Source organism: Homalodisca vitripennis, chromosome 8 (genome assembly GCF_021130785.1).
Source record: "Homalodisca vitripennis isolate AUS2020 chromosome 8, UT_GWSS_2.1, whole genome shotgun sequence".
NCBI classification, from domain to species: domain Eukaryota; kingdom Metazoa; phylum Arthropoda; class Insecta; order Hemiptera; family Cicadellidae; genus Homalodisca; species Homalodisca vitripennis.
Genome location: NC_060214.1, coordinates 33,975,983 through 33,997,854, shown reverse-complemented (window position 1 = coordinate 33,997,854; position 21,872 = coordinate 33,975,983). Strand labels below are relative to the sequence as shown.

Sequence of the window (21,872 nt, the reverse complement as noted above, 5' to 3'; positions counted from 1 at the left end):
GTTATTTAAAGGGTTGCGGCTCAAATATAAGAACAAGTCGAAGTGACGTACGTGGTTACGCAATCGCCGAGTGGAGACTCCAAATCCAGTCGGCCATTAGCCGGTGAGCTGTGAGGACAACTACCTGAAATTTCATTTGATCGGAGTGAGAATCAGTCATGGCCGCACCTAGTGGCCTTACTAGTGCAAAGAGTTAAAAGTCAATTATGATGCATATTATTTGTGAATATGCATCAAATCCATAGTGAAACAGGTTATCTTTGCTGGTTCCCGATTAGTGGTATTAACCCTTATAAGGCCGACGGCTACAATAGGTAGCTGTCGTCAAAATAGCGTTGAAGGCCAGCCTCTACAATAGGTAGCCGTAATCATAATGGCGTTCGCGGCCGACGGCTATTTCCGATTTACTGGCCAGTAAACTTTCCAAATGCCACCAACCATGATATTTTCTTGTTTTGGGTTAGATGGGCTTCATGAGTAAACGCAAACACTGCCGTTTTTTGCATCATTTCTATTATTATACATCTATGCATTTCGATGAAATTGTCTGTCTTACTACAACGGCGTTGTGGTGTATAGGTTCAAGTTGTTGTGGTTATATTTTGTTGATGCAATTCAGTAATTATGTGCGATGTTATAGGTATTTCTGAGTATTTGCAGTGAACTATTAAGTGTAAATATGAGCAAAAGAACGAGAGGCAAATCACCTACAATTGAAAACACTTTAGTAAACAATTTACTTGCTAGTGGTACCGGTGTTCAGTTTGTTTCATTGTTTCACAAATGCTAAAGAAACCTTTTATTGACCAAACAATGTAAATATGCCTAATAATAATAATTTTAAAACTTTTTAATTACTAACAGTGTTTTGTGTTTATTTTGTATGGATTCTTGTGAGTTGTGTGAAGAAAAAAAATATTTTGTGTATAAACTGAAGACAAGACTAGCTTTTCTACAATATTCACAAATAAGCCGCAGTTGCAGATTTTGAATAATTCGTGCCTACTTCACTTCTATTATCGCTAAGCACTTGAAAATTGGCATGTTTGTTGTAAATAATATGTAGTTTTAGAAAATATGTGTTACTTGGGTGCAAAACAATGTTTTGTTATTTTTATTAGGTGTTAAAACCAACAAAAGTAAATTACGCTTACAAATGTTACATACAAACATGTATGTAAAAAATATTTTTTATTTTATATGACCAACCTTATAGTTTCCTGTCTAAGCCTATAATTCTACAAACAAATTAAAAAACGAATTATCAGTTTTTACTAAGCAATATGGAAGTTACAGCTTATTTACTAAAACTATGCAAAAAGGAACAAAAATAGCCTGGCCTTCAAGGTACCTGAGCAATATCAGGAGCTGGCCTTTGAGACTAGTGTAACTCAATTGGTCATTGGCCTTAAAAGGGTTAACCCTTCTGGCCCGGAGAATCTCTCTAAACTGGATTATTATATCTGTATTTATTCTTCTTCCAGAAAAAGCAAAGACTGTTGAAGAAAAGTTCCAGAAGTTGAAGGAAGTTTATTCGAAACTACGGGATGAACATATACAGCTTATACGACAGGTACTTAAATTGTTGTACATAAATTTACAACTTTCTTTTGGAGTATGTTTTTCAAGTTTTCATGATTAACCAACAACACATTGCGAATCACTGACGAAATATCTTGTCATGTGGTAGCCGAGTTTTGCAACACAAGCAAATGTGAGCTTGGATCATAAATAGATCTAATAATGTCCTGTAGACTGCGTGAGCGTCATTACTAGTCTACTGAAAGTTTTTTAAATGGTATTTCTTTAGTTTTCTCAAACACGTTTGTAAATATTCTATATATTACGGTTGTATGTTGAACTTAAAAAATCAGCATTTATTCTCTGCTACGTAAGCGTTACTGATCTGTTGATTTCCTAAACTGTTTTTACAACAGCAACTAGTTGTGCATTTTACGGTATCGGTTGAGTGTATTATTATGCGCTGTTATAAATGTAAAATTTCCAAATTGGATTGAAGAAGCAAAGGGAATTTAAGAAGCTTTATTACAAATTTCAGATTATCATTATTTAACCCTGTTATTACCAACGGCTGTATTGAACTTCTCTGGTATTTGTGTTCACGAATATCGGCTGTGATAGGCTTTCAACTTAAGCTTCATATATATAGTGAAACATTACAAGTCTAAGAAACTTGTAATATGTTGCTGCAGTTTTGCTACATATATTTATATGTATTGATGGACATAGTTATATAATGAAAAATCTTGGAGGATTGGAAAAGAGTTTAATTTACTATCACTGGTAAATGAATAAAAAAAATTCCAATATTAATTTTACTATTCCGAATGGCCTTGCGCAATAATAAAATTAATATTGGAAAATATTTATTCATTTATCAGTGATAGTAAATAGTTATATAAGTTTTCTTGCATTTTGGACAAATTAGACAAGAGTGTGACATTTACATTTACCGTAGTAACTCCACTTTAACAAAAGTCAAAACATTTTTCATTTAGCTAAAATATAAGTTGACTTTATGATTTTGATTGTTGAAGTGTTATAAAACAATGTTCTATACATATACTGAATCAACTCAAATTTTGAAAATTCAAACAAATATTTTTAGCTTCTACACCATTTATCTTTTATTTTTAATAAGGGACCTTTGTCCACCTAACACCTAAAATATGGACACCCTTAAAAGGTGATCCTTAGTTAACATTAGGTGTGGGAACTATGGATTTCAGATAATTAGAACTTAAATTGTTCAACTTAAAATACAGTAGAACTTAGATAATTCAAAGCTCAAGGAAAAAATATAAAATATTCAAATATTCCAAGATCCCGAAATAAGTAAACTGTAGTACTATTGCATAGGAATGTCAAGAAATTGGGAGAAAAGTTCAAATCATCAAAAAATTACAAATTAAAATTGTTTGAATCGTCACAGTTTATTCTGTAATTCATTCAGTTTAATTAGTTTTAATATGTTTGTAAACTCTTTTTCTATATTAAAGCTCATATTTTAAGAATTTTAATGTCTAGAAATTAGCCGAATGGAACCATTCTTTCATGTACCAATTTGTAACTATAAGGGCAATACATTTAAACATAAACACAAAAAACTAAACAAACAACTAAAAAACAAAACTAAATTATTCTTTTCAATTTTTTAATCATATGCAAGTATTTTGTAAATATGATAATTTTATTCCAAGGCCCAAAGTCATGAGCGTTTTTCTTTTAATTCTTAACAGAATTTTTTTTCAACATAAGGCGTAGATATTACAGGTATTTCTCAATTCATAGTGGAAATAAACAAACATACATGGTTGTTAAATCTGGTAAAGCAATGAAGCTTTCACAAAGTATGCTAGTTGATGGTAAAATCTAATCAAGATGGTCCCATTCCAGAAAGCAGGCGTGGACAAAGCACTCCGAGGTTCCGACAAGATGACAAAGTTTGCGAGGGCAGCAAACACTCTTATTATGTCCATCGTAAGCCCATTTCCGATCTTGGCATGATTGGAGTTTCCTCTCATTTTCTTCCTGTGCTGTTGTAAATAGCGCTTCCTCACTCACGCTCGTGGCTTTGGGACTTGATTGGTCATCCAGGCCTCTTGTACTAGCTTAAGAGGGATGAAAATGTTTTTCAAAATAATATTTTTCCTTCAATAATAGAGGAGCTTTTAGTTTTCCTGACGGTGAAGGTTTGTCTTGACTCTTCCGAAAATATAACGCCCAGACTGTTCTGGTCAATTTGCTTTCTAATTTTTTTAATTCTCAAACAATGAGTCCCTATCGTAATTTTGGTAAAGTTTTAAACATATTTGTACAATGTTTTTAATTCATTACAGCACTGTAAGTTTGAATATCTTATAGTTTTATACAAGTATACAAGGACTGTTGACATAGATATTTTCTCAAAAGATTTTACAGTCAGAAGGCATTTTGGATGTATATGTCAAACAATGCTTTCTGGATAATAAAACCCTGCTCTAATTGTAAATCAACAAAAGGTACACAGAAACAAGATTCGCCTGAGTGAGAACATAATTATCATGGCAAATCATGCATTTCAATTTGTGAATATTAGTTTTGTATTCATGCACTGTACGTGAAACAACATATTCCTTCTGTTACCAGTCCATTGTGTGGGAAAAACAAAACAAATAAGTATAGAATACAAAAAAATAGGGGTAATTGTTGTGATCACAGATTTTACAATAACATTCTAAAGATTTCAGTTACTGTAAATAATTAAGGCTTTGCAATCTATTTTCTCCCTCGTCTATTTTAGGTGTCTATATTATAGACACCATTCAGAAGAAAATGAATAAGGATAATGAGGATATCTTTTCGTTGATCTATATAATAGAAAACTAATAAAAAATCATAAAGAAGATAATTTTTTGAATATCGCATGTCTACAAGATTCAGCACAAACTAATCTTCAGCATAAACTTGTATTTGCCTGTAAATATTTAAGTATTTATAGTTTGATAATATTAGTTTTGAATAAAAAACTGCCAGAATTTCTTCTTTATAATAGACTAAGTGGTTGTTCAATTTGAGGTGTTTTAGATCAAAATCTGTGCTAAATCAAAACATTAAACAGGATGCTATTTGGGTAGTGGGCGTTAGCACCACTTTTGAGATTTACCTACTTCAGATTACTTGATCTTTTGAGGTTTAAAAGCTGTTTGGCCATTAATTGTAAGAGAGGTCCAGAGAGTTTTAAAATTCGTCCTCATACATATTTTAAATTTTCATATAATGACATAGTACATTATTGCATTATCTATCTATAATGCAATAATGAACTAAAATCTTTTGAACTGTTTAAGAAAAATCTTGATCCTTTGTTTATTTCATTCTCTTTGTAAATGCTGAGAAGAAGTAAAAACTAAAATGTTATGATCTTTGTTTGGGTATTTTTAGCCAAACCTTATAAAGTCTGATGTTTCTTTTTAATTTAAATTTGATTTAACTGTTCTGTTTCTATTAACATTTTTAAACACCCTGTAGATCCGTTGCATATCAACAGTTTCTATTTTGTAATTAATATAATATATTCGTACGGAATGAAATAAACAAAGGATCAAGATTTTTCTTAAACAGTTCAAAAGATTTTAGTTCATTATTGCTATCTATAGATGCAATAATGAACTAAAATCTTTTGAACTGTTTAAGAAAAATCTTGATCCTTTGTTTATTTCATTCCGTACGAATATATTATATTAATTACAAAATAGAAACTGTTGATATGCAACGGATCTACAGGGTGTTTAAAAATGTTAATAGAAACAGAACAGTTAAATCAAATTTAAATTAAAAAGAAACATCAGACTTTATAAGGTTTGGCTAAAAATACCCAAACAAAGATCATAACATTTTAGTTTTTACTTCTTCTCAGCATTTACATTATCTCTTTCAATATCCCTTCATGATTCTTATGATGAGAGTATCAGTGTTGTATTTAAAGTATTTGAAATAAAAAGCACAAACGGATAAGGAAATGCTAACTAAAGTGATGAGATTTAGGGCCAGAAAAATGTTTTAAATATATATGTTTGTTTTGAAGATTATATCAAGGTTTTGGAAACATTCTATGTATTAAAAATATTTGCTAATGATAGTAAAGTTTAGATTAAAAATAGTTACTCTTATATTACATAGATATAATTATTGGAATCACTTACCTGTTTTTAGATGAATCCACTCGGACGACACCAAAATTAAATTCGGTAATCAATATATAATTTATAATCCACTTTAACAAATTCCTCCATCTTTAGCAACTGAGTTCAGTTATTGTAACTGTTATCACAGATCATACATATATTAAAGACACATTATCAAGATAGTTTAATTTAATTGCTTGATTATGCAAGTATTTTGTGAGATTAGAGTTTAATGTAGCAAAGATGCCGACCAGACACGTTATTTGTATTGAATATGTATGTTTAGTCATTTTTTGTTGGGTTCAATGTTTTGAATGTTAAAAATACTATACAAATTATGTAAACTCTTAGGTAATGTCACTAACTCCTATCCTAGAAAATTCAGAAGTTGTAATATTTTCCTAACAATATATTTTAACTGCATCACCATCTAATTTAAAATTTGACTTGTTTATTTTGTGGATCTCGCCAGAAAGCGGACGTGGACAAACAGCTGGCGAATGTAAGAAATGTGGAATTAGAATCAGAAGAGAGGGAAAAATCGCGGCTAGAGCAGGTTCTGGAACAGTTGGCAACCCTGCAGGCGACAGCAGATACAGCTGCTGAACACAATCAGGTAATTACAGTTGTTAGTGCTAAATAATACAGTTGTTAGTGCTAAATAAGTTAATTGCTAGCCCATAACAAATTATCTTTTTGAATAGTTTATTTACATTATACTTTAATCATGCAATTAGCACACCTGTTTTTTTACAAAACATTTTGAGGATGGGAGGGAGAGAGAGAGAGAGAGAGAGAAGACAATTGACAATTCGTTTATTTACCCTGCCTTGGTTTGGATCGATGGTCCACTCCTCCACCAAGACAGGCTTCAAACTTTCACAAATACAGAATTTTACAATTCAGTTGTGGCATTATAGTTAACTTAATAAGAATAACTATTACATGTCGTTTTACTACATTTAAACTACAAATTTTCACACTTACACTCGGTATCTTCTAAATTTATACACTTCAACTTTACCTCATACAAATATTTTAATTTAATTAATTAAATCATACAAATGTTATTAATTCAACTAATATCTATAAATACCTTCTTAATAATTCCTCTCTGAGTTTTTTACGAAATATATCATAACTAACACTATTCTTAATATCATTACATAACATATTCATAAGCCTAATGGACATTACATAGAAAGATCTCCCATACGATACAGTTCGATGAATAGGAAACTGAAGCGTACTATTACCAAAACGTGTTTCTCTCAAATGAACATCAAACAATCTTGAATATTTTTCGTACAAATAGTCAGGTTTCCTTGTCTGAAAAAGTTTATACATCATACATAAAATATTATATTCCCTTCTTTCCTTTATTTTAAGCTGTCCCAGCCTAGAATAGTATCTAGTTACATGATCATCCAACCTCAAATTAAAAATGTACCTAATACACGCATTTTGGGCCCTTTGTAATTTACTAGTTAAGGTATCATTCAAATCACTAAATGCTAAATTAGCGTAATCAAAGTATGGTATAACCAAAGTCAAAACTAACATTTTCTTAATTAACACTGGAGGATTAAAACACAATCTTTTAAATTGATATATGGACTGAAAAACTTTGTTATGAATATAATTTACTTGTTCGACCCACGAAAGAGTTTGGTTCATTCTTAATCCTAAATTCACAACGGATTGCTCATATTTTAAAATCTGATTATTTATCACAACTGGAAACACATTATCAATATCAATATTTGAAATTAACCTAGGATTACCGATAATTATTGGTTTACATTTTGATATACAGTAAAAGCCCGCTAATTCGGCACTTTCGGGGATCGAAGTGTTCCGGATTACTGAGCGTCATATAAAAATGCTGGAAAATTCGGTTTTTAACCGCTAAAATCGTATCACACTAAAGTAAAAGGAGTGAAATCAAGTGATATTAACTCAGAAAAGCTGAAAACCCAGCCAAAATACAATCACTCTTTAAAAATAGTGGCTGGGTTTTCAGTCCCAAAGAGATAATGTACAGTAGCTTGATTTTACTTTTTCTACATTAGCGATGATAGCGGGCTAAAAATCGTCGTTTAAGTTTCAGAGTGTGGCTTTAAAAAAAATCACTCTTTACGTGTAAACAATTAAAGAATTATTAAGGAGATAAATAAAATTAAACAAACATTAGTTTGAACACAAAATGAACATTTAATGCCTAGAAAAACATTTCTAAACTTAGGTTAACTTAGATGTAGGCTAACTAGTGCGTACATTATGTAATAAATATTATGGTAAACATAATTTTTGTGTACAGTATTTTATTTGAAAAAAGACCTAATGTCTGTTTGTTTTTTTTATCATGTTTCTTCTTTAAAAAGTCATTTCTCAGAACATATAAATTTACAAGCTCTGAAGCATTGTAGGAGCTGCTGCGTTCGGCAAATCGTATAAACGTGTCGATAGTGGCACTTGCTTCACTCCACGTAGGCACGGGTGTTGGATCATCATCTGCTCCCTCTTCATCATCTGATTCGGACTCCACAGGATGAGGCTCTGACTGAGGTCCAAGTACACTGTTGATGAGCAGTTCATCCGTAATTTCTTCTTCAACTGGCTCGTCGCAATCAATGTGTATCCACTCCAAGATTTCTTCTTGTGGCACTTTCCTTATTTCGTCTTGGGAACTGTGGGCCACCAAGTCCAGTATTGCTTCATTGTCGACTGAAACAGCAATGTCCTCTTCTTGGTAGGCAGCTGGCCATAGTTTTCGCCAAGATTTCTGTAGAGTGGTGGGCTTGACCTTTTTCCATGCCAAGGCGATTCCGAAAATTGCATCTTTTATGTTGAATTTTTTCTGAAAATCAACCACCATACACTCTGAGTTTATCAGGCCTTGAAGAAAGGACGCTCTGTAAAAACATTTAAAGTTCTGAATCACTCCTTGATCCATTGGCTGAATCAAGGACGTGACATTTGCCGGGAGGTATGCAGTAAAAATATTTCCCGATATCAACTCAGACGCTGCAGGGTGAGCTCTGCAATTGTCTAGGATGAGCACAACCTTGCTGTCTTCAGGTAAGCCACGGTTTTTCAGATTGCCTTTAACAGATGGGACAAAGTGGTGGAAAAACCAATTTCTAAATAAATCGGAATTCATCCACGCATTGGATTGAGCATCGTATATTACGGGTAGGTGGGTAATGCCTTTCAGAGGTCTTGGCTTTTTTGCTTTTCCGATGACGAAAGGCGTCAACATGTGGTCCCCTGATGCATTGCCACAGAGCAAAATTGTCAAACGGTCTTTGTTTTTTTTAAAGCCTTTGGCACATTTCTCATCCCCTGCTGCCAAAGTCGAATTAGGCAAACAACGCCAAAGTAGGCCAGTTTCATCAGCGTTGTAAATCCGGCATGCTGACAAATCGTAGTCTTCAACTAGATTTTCAAATTCAGCTTTATATTCTTCAGCCGCATTTTGGTCGGCTGATCGGAGCTCCCCAGCTACATCAAGCTTCCGTATTCCGTGTCGATTTTTAAATCGGTGCAGCCAACCATCAGAAAAAGCACATTCTTTCTCATCTATTTTTAATTCCTCACGGAACTGTTTAGCTTTTTCCATGATCATGGGCCCAGTCACAGGCTTCCCTTCAGACCGCTTAGCGCTAAACCATTTGAATAAAATTTCGTCAGGGTCGTCAAGTTTAGGTTTTTTTAAAGTTTGTCGAGACTGCATGTCTTTGACATTTGTAGTTTGAGACTTAAATTTAAGTAACTTTTCTTTATTCTTCTTGATGTCATACATTGTTGATGAACCAATGTTGAATTCTTCCATTAGCTTCATTCTACTCTCACCTTTTTCTACACGTCTTATAATTTCTAGCTTTTGTTGAATGGTAAGTGTGACATGCTTACGTTTATTTCCAACTTTGCTGGTGGATGAGCCGGGCTTGGAAAACATAGGGCACAACTTTGAGAAAGTTAAAACACAATATAAACGAGCACAACACTCACGACTGCACTCGAGTACGAACTGACAGTGACTGAGACTGAGGCAGACGCTAGACGCTAGACAAACACGTAACGGCGGACACTCAGCAAGTGGCCCTGAACCCCCTCACACACAGCTGCTGCGTCACATACGATCCCTTCCGACTGAGCACGAACCTTTCCGAGCGCTCTTGCGAACTGTACGTTTCACAGTGCGGTTAAAATATCTCATTTACGCGATTTTTTTTAAAACAGTGCCGGATGAATGAAAGTGCCGAACCATTGGATGCCGGATTAGCGGGCTTTTACTGTATTAAGATTCAAGCCATGATCAGTACACCATTTGTAAAGTTTTCCCAAATCAACGTTTATATTATTTATAGCTGTATTAATGTCTTTTAAATGGCAATGTATATACATTTGGGTGTCGTCTGCATACAACATCAACCTGCTAAACATAATAGGTTCATCAATTCTATTAATGTATAATGAAAACAATAAAGCTGAGAGGTTTGAGCCTTGTGGAACTCCTACACTATTTAATTTCCAATCCGAGAAAGATCCCCCCGTTGTCTTTACCCTTTGAATTCTTTGTTCTAAATACGACTTGAATCAATTTACTGTACTTACACTAAAATTATATGACTCAAGTATGGATAACAAAAGTTGGTGCTGTACACAATCAAACGCTCTTGTAAAATCTAGTAACATTAATACAGTAATTTTCTTATTATCTATAGCCAATCTAATATCATCTGTAATTCTTATCAGTGCAGTCTGTGTACTGTATGATGATCTATATCCAGACTGATACTTGAACAAAATGTTATTATCTTTAATATATTGATACATCTGCTGAAACACAATCTTATCTAACATCTTACCTAGTACACACAAAACATTTATTGATCGATAATGCTTGCACTCCGAAGGATCGGACACTTTTGGTAGGGGAAGAATTAAAGCCTCCTTCCATTTATCTGGATACACACTATTCGCCAAAGAAAAATTATAAATGTGACATAGCACATGTTTTATTTCCTCATAGATTATTTGTAAGAATTTTATTGGAATTCCATCATTGCCAATAGAATTTGACGAAACATCCATCAAAGCCTTATACACAGTATCAGAATCAATACCATTAAATTGAAAACTATTATTTACACTATTAGGATCACATAAGTTTTTATAATGTTCAATAAGGTCTGGGTTTATTCTATTATTAACACCACAAAAATATGCATTTAAATTATCTAAAGACATTACAGGATCAATAAACTTTTTTGACACTTTGCCAGCTCTCTGACTCTTTAAGATTTTCCAAAGATCTTTATTTGATTATTCATTTTGAAAAACATGTGCAAAATGTTGATTCCTACTATCTCTAACTATTCTTTTTATCCTATTGCGTAAAACTCTGTAGTTTTCCCATACAACATTATTATTAGTTCTTACATACTGCTTATAAACTCTATCTCTTTCCTTCATCATGTTTTTAATTTCATCATTAATCCAAGGAAAAACGTTTTTCTTCTTGGATATTTTTCTCTGAGGTATATACTTATCAAATAATTGTCTTAGTTTATTATTTAATATTTCAACCTTGTCATTAACACAATTACTTATAAAAATATTGTTCCAACATATATTAGCACATTCGGTTTTTAGTCTATCTTTATCCACGTTTTTAAAGTCCCATATCAGTGTTTTTCCATTATCTCTAGCAAGTTTGGTTTTCAGATTTAACTCTACATATATCAAATCATGATAGGATAACCCTGAAACAGAAGTTTGACCAAATTCTCTTACTCTATCCCTGCTATTAACAATAATTAAATCCAACAAAGAATCGGAATTTGGCCTATGATATGTAGGATTTAAAGGCAGTATACATAAATTCAAACGGTTTACAAGATTCAAAAACTGGGTCTTATCAGCGAAAATCCTATTATCACTAATGTCGGTATTAAAATCTCCAATTAAAACAAAATTATCATAAACAGGTAACAGATTTGCTAATACATCAAAGCATTCAGCTATATGACCCACTTTTGGTGGACGGTACACAGCACACAATAACAATTTCCATCTCAAAGAAACTTCCAAAACAAGATATTCTGGTTTTTTACAATATACTGCATTAGACATACAAATAATTTTATAATTAAAATCCTTTCTAATATAAATCGCGAGGTCTCCTCCTTCTATACTCTCTCTAACATGACGTATTAAATTGTAATTTTCAATCATAAACAACACAGATGAGACAGCTGGCTTTAGAAATGTTTCTGTTACAACTATTATATAAAAACTTTCGTTATTAAAAAGGCTTAGAAAAGTTTCTCTATGTACAATTACATTTTCCGCATTAACAAGAATGATCCTTAAATAATGTTTTGACCCTAACGATCTATTAACAAATATTTGAATCGTCTGACTCTTATCGTTAATTATTGTTTGATTATCTACCATTATTTATGATTGAAAATATAAAATTCACACAATACTACAAATATACTTATAACGGTTATCCGTTCACTTAAAATACGCAAAACACACTCTTAACAGATATTCTTTTAAACTAATAAACTTCATATTACAAATATATTTAGATTCTTTACACATAAATACACACAGTAATAACACTTGTTTACTCACAATGAGCGTAAGGTGACTCAATTCTCACGCTAGTTTATTTAGATCCTCAGGAGAATCCACAATAATGTATCAATCCCCTTGATTTTTTCGCATAAAAATGCATCCATCTTTTGTCCACAAATAGGTATAGAGTTTGTCCTTCTTCACTTGGCGGGCTGCATTTAGAAGCTTCCTCCTCTCAGGGGTGAGGCAGGTGTTGACGTAGACTGGCATTGCATCTCCTCCCATAAAGCCGAGATCCCTGGTATTCAGATTTCTTTTCTCCCTTCTCTTATCAATGAAATTCTGAAGATCAATGTGACGCACGAAGCGCACCACTATCCCTCCTGGCCTGTCCCCTGCACCTGTTCGTTTGTATCGGTAGCACTTGTTTACCAAATTTTCGAAGAAACCAAAACCAATTGCTGTTGATATCTTATTTAAAATATCTATCAGATCCTCCTTATCTCCACAGGGGACGCCACTTATTTCCAACTCATTCTGTTTAGCTGATCAGTCATTGGCTCAGGCCAATGAGTTAATTTTCATATTCAATTCATTAACAGTTTTTTTCAAGTTAACGTTCTCCTGATAAAGAACGTCAATTTTATCCACAACGGAATTAATACGCTGTGTTGCTTCTTCGATCTTTTTAGTATTTTCATCCATCCATTCCGAGTACTTTTGCAAGGAGTCGGAAAACTCCTTGTTTGTTTGTTTTACCTCTCGTCTAAATGCTATCATCTCCGATAAGATATCAGCTAGAGTAATGTCCTTTGCACCGACCGCGCCAGCTGCATCCTTATCTCTAGACTTATCGTCTTTGATATCTCCACTACGGTCCTGCTTACATTGTACACACTCCCATCTAGTTTTAACTTTTAAATATTCATCCTTGGTTATGGCAGGCTTGGTACACTTTAAATGATACATACTTTGACATTTAGAACATACAGCACGGATAGAATTATAAGAAAATCCTTTATTACAAACATAGCAAGTATGTTTCTTAGACACTCCGGATTCTGAGTCATTTTCAGATCCACTTGTTTTAATACTTTTAGTTTGACTAAATAACATGGGATTTACCAATTTTTCACTTGTGGGAGTCACAGGTGTGGTATCTCCCCTTCCTGACTTTCTCTTTACACACACTTCACTTAACGATATAGTCAAAATCGAGGATAATTTACACATCCTTTTAAACATAGGTTTAAGATCTAACTTAAATGATAATTTATATAAGATAGTCATTTGGGCTAAAAAAATTCCTTAATGGCGTACAATGTCTTATTGGTAAGGTGATCTTTTATTGCATTTAAAAATTTCTTCCTGTCAGTTATATTTTTATTTCCTTAAAGCTTTCACAGTACCTCTTAAAAACAATTCCAGAGTGAATTAGTTGAGTTTAATGAGACAAAAAAGTTACACACATTGATTAATCAAGGATCAGGTTAGTTAATTTTACACATTTAACAGACAAGCAGGAGAAATATTGGCTGTGTTGCAGGCGTTGACGAGTCGTGTGGAGTGGGTGAGCGCAGAGAAGGAGAAGCTGGAGAGTGAGCTGCAGGATCTGCTCAGCCAGAAGGAAGAGCTGGATATACGACTGTTGGACTTCCAGGATAAGCTGAGCAACTCTCAAAGCGATCAGAAGCTGCTGTTCGGTGAGTGGTCATCAAGAGAAAATTTTCTACTTATTACTTTGAATGTTTCCATCTGGAAAATTGTTTGAAAAACTAACCTAACTTGTATTGGATATTTAATCAAAGCTTTGTCTTGCTTGGATAAAATATAATATTATCTGCTTTAAGAAAAAATCTATTTCATTAACATCACTACTGATATTACTAAATGATGTTTTAGATGAAGTTTGTTATTTGTAAAAACGTACAAATAACAAACAATGACAAAATAATATTAAAGGATGACCCCTGAGGAATGCTGTGTATTGCTGTATATAGTATTAATGTGGTAGGTCTGACTATTTTTTCTGTTGGATGTAAAATTCCACATTGTATACTTAACAAATTGATATCTCCTTTTCTGGGAAGATAACAATTTCAGAAAACACTTAAAAACGTAGCAAAATGCAGGGACTTGATGACTAGAGCCAATACAAATTCTTGACCTGACCTTGTGTTTTGATTAATTTATTGAAAACTTGATAAAATGCTACAAACAACATTGTGTTTAATATGTGTATATTCACTTTTTTAACAGCTGAAATGGACGTCATATACCTAGATAAAAATATTGGTAAGAATAATGTTTGTCATGGAATTCATTTTAGTTTTGAGATAATTAGTTTGAAAAATCAATAGCTTAACACGGTTTTAAATATTTGTTTCCTGTAAACTGTTGTAATTTGTATTGCCTTTTCATCCTTAAACCCAGTAGTAAAATACTAGATGATGTTTGTGAATACCATGTCTATATTAATATTAATGTTAATGTAATATTCTTTCAAATTTAAACATTATATACTTTATCCGTAGATTGAGTTGTCAATGATTTATTGTTATAAATTTGTTGTATCACATTAATATGATTTTTCATAGTTATGTATACTCTTGGAAATAATCAAATAACAAATGACATGTAACATTAAATATTTATGATTTCTTGAATACTTTTTAAAGTAAGGGTGCATAGTTTCGAGTAGTAGTACTATTAGTAAGAAGTAATAAAGACTGAACCCTGTTAGAATTAATACATTTTCAGATAAATTGATTTACTAATGTAAAGGTATGCTCTAGAAAAATATCAAAATAAATCAATATATATATTGCTCCCGGCGGAGCAAGTACTTTTTGTGATTCAATGTTTATTGAAATTATATATATTATAATTTATATATATATATAAATATATATAAATATATATGTTATATATATAAATTATATATATATATATATATATATATATATATATATATATATATATATAACATATATATAACTTACACTTAAAATAAATTTTATGTAAACCATCAGTATTTTAAAGTTCTATTTCCCACTGAAGATATTGAAATTGATAAGAGATATTCAGATATGTGTGTAGGCTCTGCTGTATTAAGTTAAGAAGAATAAAATGTTTTCAGTTTGAAAAATTAATGTAATTCATACAGAGGTATGGAATGGAAGTGGTACCATTTATTATTGGCCTGAAAATATCCACGGTTAGTATCAACCCTGTAAAATATGTTAATTGATTGATCTGCTCACTGTTCTGTATATATGGTTTAAACTCTTAATTTCTACTTCAAAGTGCATTGATACTTGAATAAAATAGTATAGATTTGGTTTTTAGCCAACAAATTTATTTTAATTTGAACATTTTTAATGTATTCTCATGTAAAGACTTTATATAGTTCAGCTATGTTAAGTTGTGTTGGCGTTACAGAGAACGTGATCACGGAGGCTGAGAACATCATGAGGCAGACAGTGAATGAGCTCGGAAATCCTGCAATCTCTGTGCTTACGTGTTCACCAGGTACGCTAGTAACCGAACTGTGTGAGAATATATAATTATCCATTATCTACATAACCATAAGTTTATGAGTTTAATTTTGTAAACGTGAATGGAAGATGGATTCGGTATATCATGTTGCGATACAAACACTTATACCAGGTAGAGTCAAACAGTTCCTGGTATGGTTTATATGTACAGGACGTTCAGAAGAGGGTATTACGAACTTCTGTGGCTGATTTCAAGAATTTCAACAAAAAAGTGTCCTGTAAATATTGGTCAAGAAATGTGTTGTTTAGCCGCTAGCTGTCATTTTCAATTTTTTTTTCAAAAAATTCTTACCTCTAGAACTAGTAAAGTTACATATACCAAATATTGCACATAGGTTGTGATACATATAAGGAAATGTATACAAAAAAATAATGGTGTGATTTGCTTCAGTATTTACAAAATGGCACCTGTTGAAAATTGTTTAAGTCAAATAACAAAAAAAAACCAGTATTGTAAAAAAATTTACAAAATACCAACTATTTTGCAATTTTTATTACAATTCCAACAGTACTTTTTTACACGACATCCGTCAATGCATAAGTAAGCATTACCACTTTAAAGGTGGTAGGTGCACCAGGCGGGGGCAACGAACATTTTATCAGTTGAAAGGCATTAGATTAATTGTAGTGAATTAAACCTTCGCAGTAAAAATGTTCAGCATAACTCTTGTTTTTGTTCAAGCAAAATTTTTCTTTTGTTGGAGATGTTTTTGTTTTCCATTCTGAGAACTGATGTTTTTGTTTGGTGGTGGCACCATGTTTTGTCACCAGTTTTAATTTTTTTCAAAAAAATTCCGAATCTGCATAGGCCATATCAATCAACTCACCAGCCATTAACTTTTTAACTTCTTTTTGGTTGTCAGTCAGCATTTTTGAAACCTTTCACAAACAAATCGAAGCATGTTCAAATGGTTATGAAGAATGTGTGGATACTACCATGAGATAAATTTACCTCAAATTAAATTTGCTCAAACATTAGTCTACTGTTTGATTGTACTACTTGCCGTATTCATTCAATGTTTTCATCACTGGTTGTAATTGAGGGTTGTCCACTATGAGGATCATCTTCAATGATTACGCGAAAACGTTTGTGCCATTCTTAAACTTGGCTCTTCTTCATCGCCTTGTCTTCGTAAGCATGAATTAACAACTCAATGGTGGCACTAGGTGACTTTTGAAACAAAGCACAGAATTTAATGTTTGCTTTTCACTGTTTTTTACAATTGAGAGAGTTAACTTCAGAATCAGAATCAGAATCAGTCTTTATTGTTACGTCAACGTTTTATACATAGCATTGCTATAGAAACAGGTAACATTGTCATAAATTAATGTAATAATGATACATACACATATACATTCATACATATGCACCATCACAATTCACATATAATATAAACTTAATAAAAATACATATAAGAGGTCAAGACAGCGTAACAAATTTAATGTAATCTATGTTAAAACACAATTTTAAAATTCAGGATCCATCAAATACTCATCAACACTATAATAGTTTTTTTCCAACAAAAAATCTGTTAGTTTGCTTTTAAATGTTTTTGAATTGATTAAATGTTTATATTTTTGAGGTAAACTTATTGTATAGTTTTTTTGCCGTGTATATTGGAGTTTTTTCTACCAGACGCAGTCGATGTATGGGATATTGAAAATTAGCTTTAAATCTTGTATTGTAATTATGATCAAAGTTATCACTTGATAAGCTTTCAAAAATTTGATTGTACTGTTAGTAGGGTTTTCAGAATGTATAAATTTGGAAGTGATAAGATTTTTAATTCTTTAAACAGAGGTTTGCAAGAAGTTCTAAATGATGAAAAGGTCATTAATCTCATAATTTTTTTTGGATCTTAAAAACTTTATCAAGTCAGAAGATGATCCCCAAAATTTCAATACCATATTGAATTATTGAAAAAAAAGAAAGAGTAGTAAATTATTATTCTAGTTTCCAAATAATTGAATTTCGTAACACTAGCATTTGATAACATGCCGAGTTTAATCTTCTAATAATATTTTCAATACATTTTTTCCAAGAAAAGTTTATATCCCGATCTATACCTAAAAATTTTGCACTATCACATAATTTTATTTGTTGGCCGTGGAAAATCACATCCTTATTTATAGCCCTCCTTTAATTGTGCTGTTCGAAAATTTAATAGTTGAGTTTTCTCTTGATTTAATTTCAATCCGTTAACCTTAAACCAGTATGCCAATTCATAAAAAGCTTGATTTAATTTATTTTTCAATTGAAAGTGAGAGTTTGCTTTAACAACTGCGGTTGTGTCATCTGCATATAAATATAATTTTTGGTGAAACATTTTTAGGTAAATCATTAACATACAGAAGAAAAAGTAGAGGCCCCAAAATAGACCCTTGAGGAACGCCAAACTTTAATTTCCTCCCAACGAGATCTAGATTTTACACTATTTTAAAAAATTACAGTTCTTTGAAATCGATGAACTAAAATAAGATTCAATCCACAGGATTGATCTATTTGAAAAACTGTACAGTTTAAGCTTTTTTAAAAGGATATTATGGTTCACACAATCAAAAGCCTTGGACAAATCACAGAACACACCCATGGTTCTCTGTGACCCATCCAAAGCCCAAGACACCTCATTTACAAGTTTATTAATGGCCCCTAATGTACTGTGACCCCTCCTAAATCCGAATTGATTCACAAGTCAAAATTGAATTAGATTCTAAAAAATTTGTAATTTGGTTTAGTGCTAATTTTTCAAATTACTTTAGAAAATGATGGGCAGTATTGAAATTGGACGGTAATTATCTGGATTTTGTTTTTGGCCTTTTTTATAGAGTGGTTTTAATTCAGCCCGTTTTAAATTTTTTGGAAATAACTACAATTTTTGAATGATTGATTAATTAAAACTGATAAAGGAACAGCTATACTATACCATTACATGTTTCATTACGTCCAGAGGTATTTCATCCCACCCAGATGATTTTTTATTTTTTAATGATTTTTATCACTTTAACAACATCATCTGATGACACATTACCAAAATTAAACTTAAAAAAATTGACATTCAAGATCAGTTTGTGCTAAATTTAGGGCCTCTTGTTCACAAGGTCGAGCCTTAATTTCTTTGGCCAATTCTGCAAATTTTTTGTTGAAGAATTGTGCAATTTCCTTTCCATCTTTAACAACCCTACCACTATCCAAACACAACATCAGGAAAATTGTTAACAGATTTTTTGATCCAAGCTCAGATTTAACTACATGCCAAGCAGCTTTATTTTTATTTTCAGAATCTTTTATGAAATTAGAATTATACATTTGCTTTGATTTATTACAGACATTTTTGAAAATTTTTTTATAATTTTTTACATAATTTATGAAATTTGGATTGTTTGACTGTTTGGCTAGTTTTACTAAGCTCCCTCTTTTTAATGCTTGAAATTTGAATTCCTTTTGTTATCCATTTTTTATTTTTGGATTGTTTGGTTTTGTTAGCAGAGAATTTTAATGGAAATGATTCTTCAAATATATTTTGAAAGCAATTAAAGAAATTTAGAACAGTTGTCAACAAAAATAAAAATTGTTTGAAACATTCCACTTAGTGTCTTTTAATCTACTGCTAAATCTATAAAGAGCTTTTTTAGAAAAAATCCGTCTTTTTACTCTAAGTTTAGTATTGTCATTATCAGAAATTAAGATCTTTAGAAATTATCTAAAAAGACTGCCCTGTGATCCGACAAACCCAATTCCAAATTCATTGTCTGAGATTCAAAGGATGACTTAAATTTAAAAGTTAAATATTATCAATGCATGAATTTGTATTAAAGTAATCCTAGTTGGTGATGCAAAATGTGTTTTAAAAAACCGTATGATTCAATCAGAGAAAGGAATTCAAATTTCTGCTGTGGTTTATTTGTTGTTTCCATTATATCTACATTAAAGTCTGATGCAATATAAACATTGTTTACATGGTTTTCTTTACCTAAAAGTTTTAACAAAGCCTCAAGCTTATTTAAAAAATAATTTGAAATTTGAATCTTCTGGCACTCTATAAATAGAAATGATAATTATAGGCCTTTTTAAATTAATTATTTCTATGCATGAAGCTTCAAAAACTGAATCCATATTATAAATGCACAGATCTTCTCTGGTTTTAAATTCAAAATTATTTTTCAAAAGAATACATGAGCCTCCATGATAATCTCTATCTCTACAATAAAAATGTGCCAGATTATAATTAGAAAAACTATTTAAAATGGTAACACTATCCCTACTCAACCAATGTTCATTTAAACAAATAATTTGAATATTTGAATTTTGTAGAATTATTTCTAATCAATTTTTTTATCAAGTACTCCTCCTTGGATATTTAAATGTAATAGCCAATTATATTTCTGATCAATTTTGGCTTCCTTACAAATAGGCCAAACATTCTTAAATTTTAAATTTTGATTTACCTTATTTGCATGATAGCAGTGAAAATTTGTTACAAACTAAACAGAAGTTATCTAAATCTAAGTGTTCTTTATATTTTTGTTTGGAGGTTCGTTTTTTAAGTCTATCGCACCATCCTCTTCCTCATCTTGCATTTCATTCCTCAAATGCAGTGATTATTATGGGGAGTCAACTTATTAAACACATGACTCCAGATTTCAGAACTGAAGTCTGTAATTGCATCAGATCCGAAACACTGCATTAAGAGGAAGGTGAATTGGTGCTTAACTCAACATTCATATATAATCAACCCTTCCCATCATAGCTTCTTTATGCCAAATGCCACCCTACAAGACCTCTAAATTCATTTATAAATTGCAGTTGTAGATGTATCTTCAATAGCTTTGACGGTTTTGATTCGAAAACTTCCAGTAAAATATTGTTTAAAAAGGCCAGGCCGCATTGTATTATTACTCAAAACAGGGTTGCAACGCACTGACTTAAATAATAACAGTTTTTGTTAATGAAAATGGATCCATGTAATATAATCATCACTGTACAGTTATTTATTTTGCAGTGTTATTTTAATTTGTACTGTTATCGTGGTGTCGTGTTTCGTTAGAATAATAAATAAAATTTAAATAACATATGTTCCAGGTGGTTTTTATAATCCCAAACTTTTTGAGATCGACCAAGTTCAACTTACAACCATCGAACTGACATGTAATAATCACCCAGAACTAATAATTAAGATTACACACACACACACACACACACACACACACATATATATAATATACATGTATATATACTGTACTTAACAATCTGTCTCTTCTCTGTTAACTTGTAGAGTAAAGCCAAATTCAAAGGTTTAAAACAATATTTCAAAAGTAAATGGATACAAAAACACATTTAAATCTAATTATGGTTCATTTTTATACATGCCAATAGTTAAAAGCCACGACTGAGGGGAAAAATCTCTGTGTAAAATATTTAAGTTTTGTGAAATTATCTTTTATGTTTCATGTATGTCTGTAGGATACCTTAGGAGCCTGGTGCCAGCACTGGAGAGCAGCATCAATGCATTAGCTGCAGCCCCCAAAGTTGGCAACATTGTACCAGTCACTCATCTTACGTCACAATTTGCAATCTTGGGCAAAGCCACCTCGAACACTGCTCATGACATTGAGTTTGGAGACCGTAAGTTATCCTTCAACATGCCAATTTTGTTTCACCCACTGGTACAGATAGTGATGGGCCGATTCCAAAAAAATTGTTACCGATACAGAAATTGTGATTTTGATTCCGTATTCGATTTTGATTCCTGTGTTAGTTTAACCATGAATTGAATTGAATCATAATTTATTTCAAAATCATTTACATTGGTGCAGTATATTAACCCTTCAACGCGTTTTGCCGTACTAGGTACGTCATGACACTTTCACTTGAGATCGCGTTTTGCCGTACTGAGTACGTCATGGAGTAGTCGGTTATTTTTGTAGCTGTAACAGACAACTATCGAATGTTTTCAATGAAAAATGTATACCAATCGAAAGGAGAAGATTCAAACTTTCGTTTAATTGAGTCGATATCTCGAAAAATCGATCTTTA

The 21,872-nt window shown here is 31.9% G+C and overlaps 1 protein-coding gene and 1 long non-coding RNA gene across 5 annotated transcripts in view; one reads left to right on the top strand and one right to left on the bottom strand.

Annotated features, from left to right (window-relative positions):
* Nucleotides 1-5,835, bottom strand: part of LOC124367538 — a 48,348-nt gene extending 42,513 nt beyond the window's left edge. Inside the window, exon 1 of the long non-coding RNA XR_006922909.1 lies at nt 5,706-5,835. This is a non-coding gene — a long non-coding RNA (uncharacterized LOC124367538). The remainder of the gene's footprint in view (nt 1-5,705) is intronic.
* The window catches only part of LOC124367535 (huntingtin-interacting protein 1), a 76,561-nt gene that overhangs the window by 37,092 nt on the left and 17,597 nt on the right, over nt 1-21,872 (top strand). For 3 of the 4 annotated variants that reach the window (XM_046824460.1, XM_046824462.1, XM_046824461.1), the window contains exons 9-14: nt 1,485-1,573; nt 3,418-3,501; nt 6,160-6,303; nt 13,828-13,984; nt 15,723-15,812; nt 21,300-21,461. In XM_046824460.1, coding sequence (XP_046680416.1) covers nt 1,485-1,573; nt 3,418-3,501; nt 6,160-6,303; nt 13,828-13,984; nt 15,723-15,812; nt 21,300-21,461 — 726 coding nt within the window. The remainder of the gene's footprint in view (nt 1-1,484; nt 1,574-3,417; nt 3,502-6,159; nt 6,304-13,827; nt 13,985-15,722; nt 15,813-21,299; nt 21,462-21,872) is intronic. The other variant, XM_046824463.1, reaches the window with a different exon arrangement.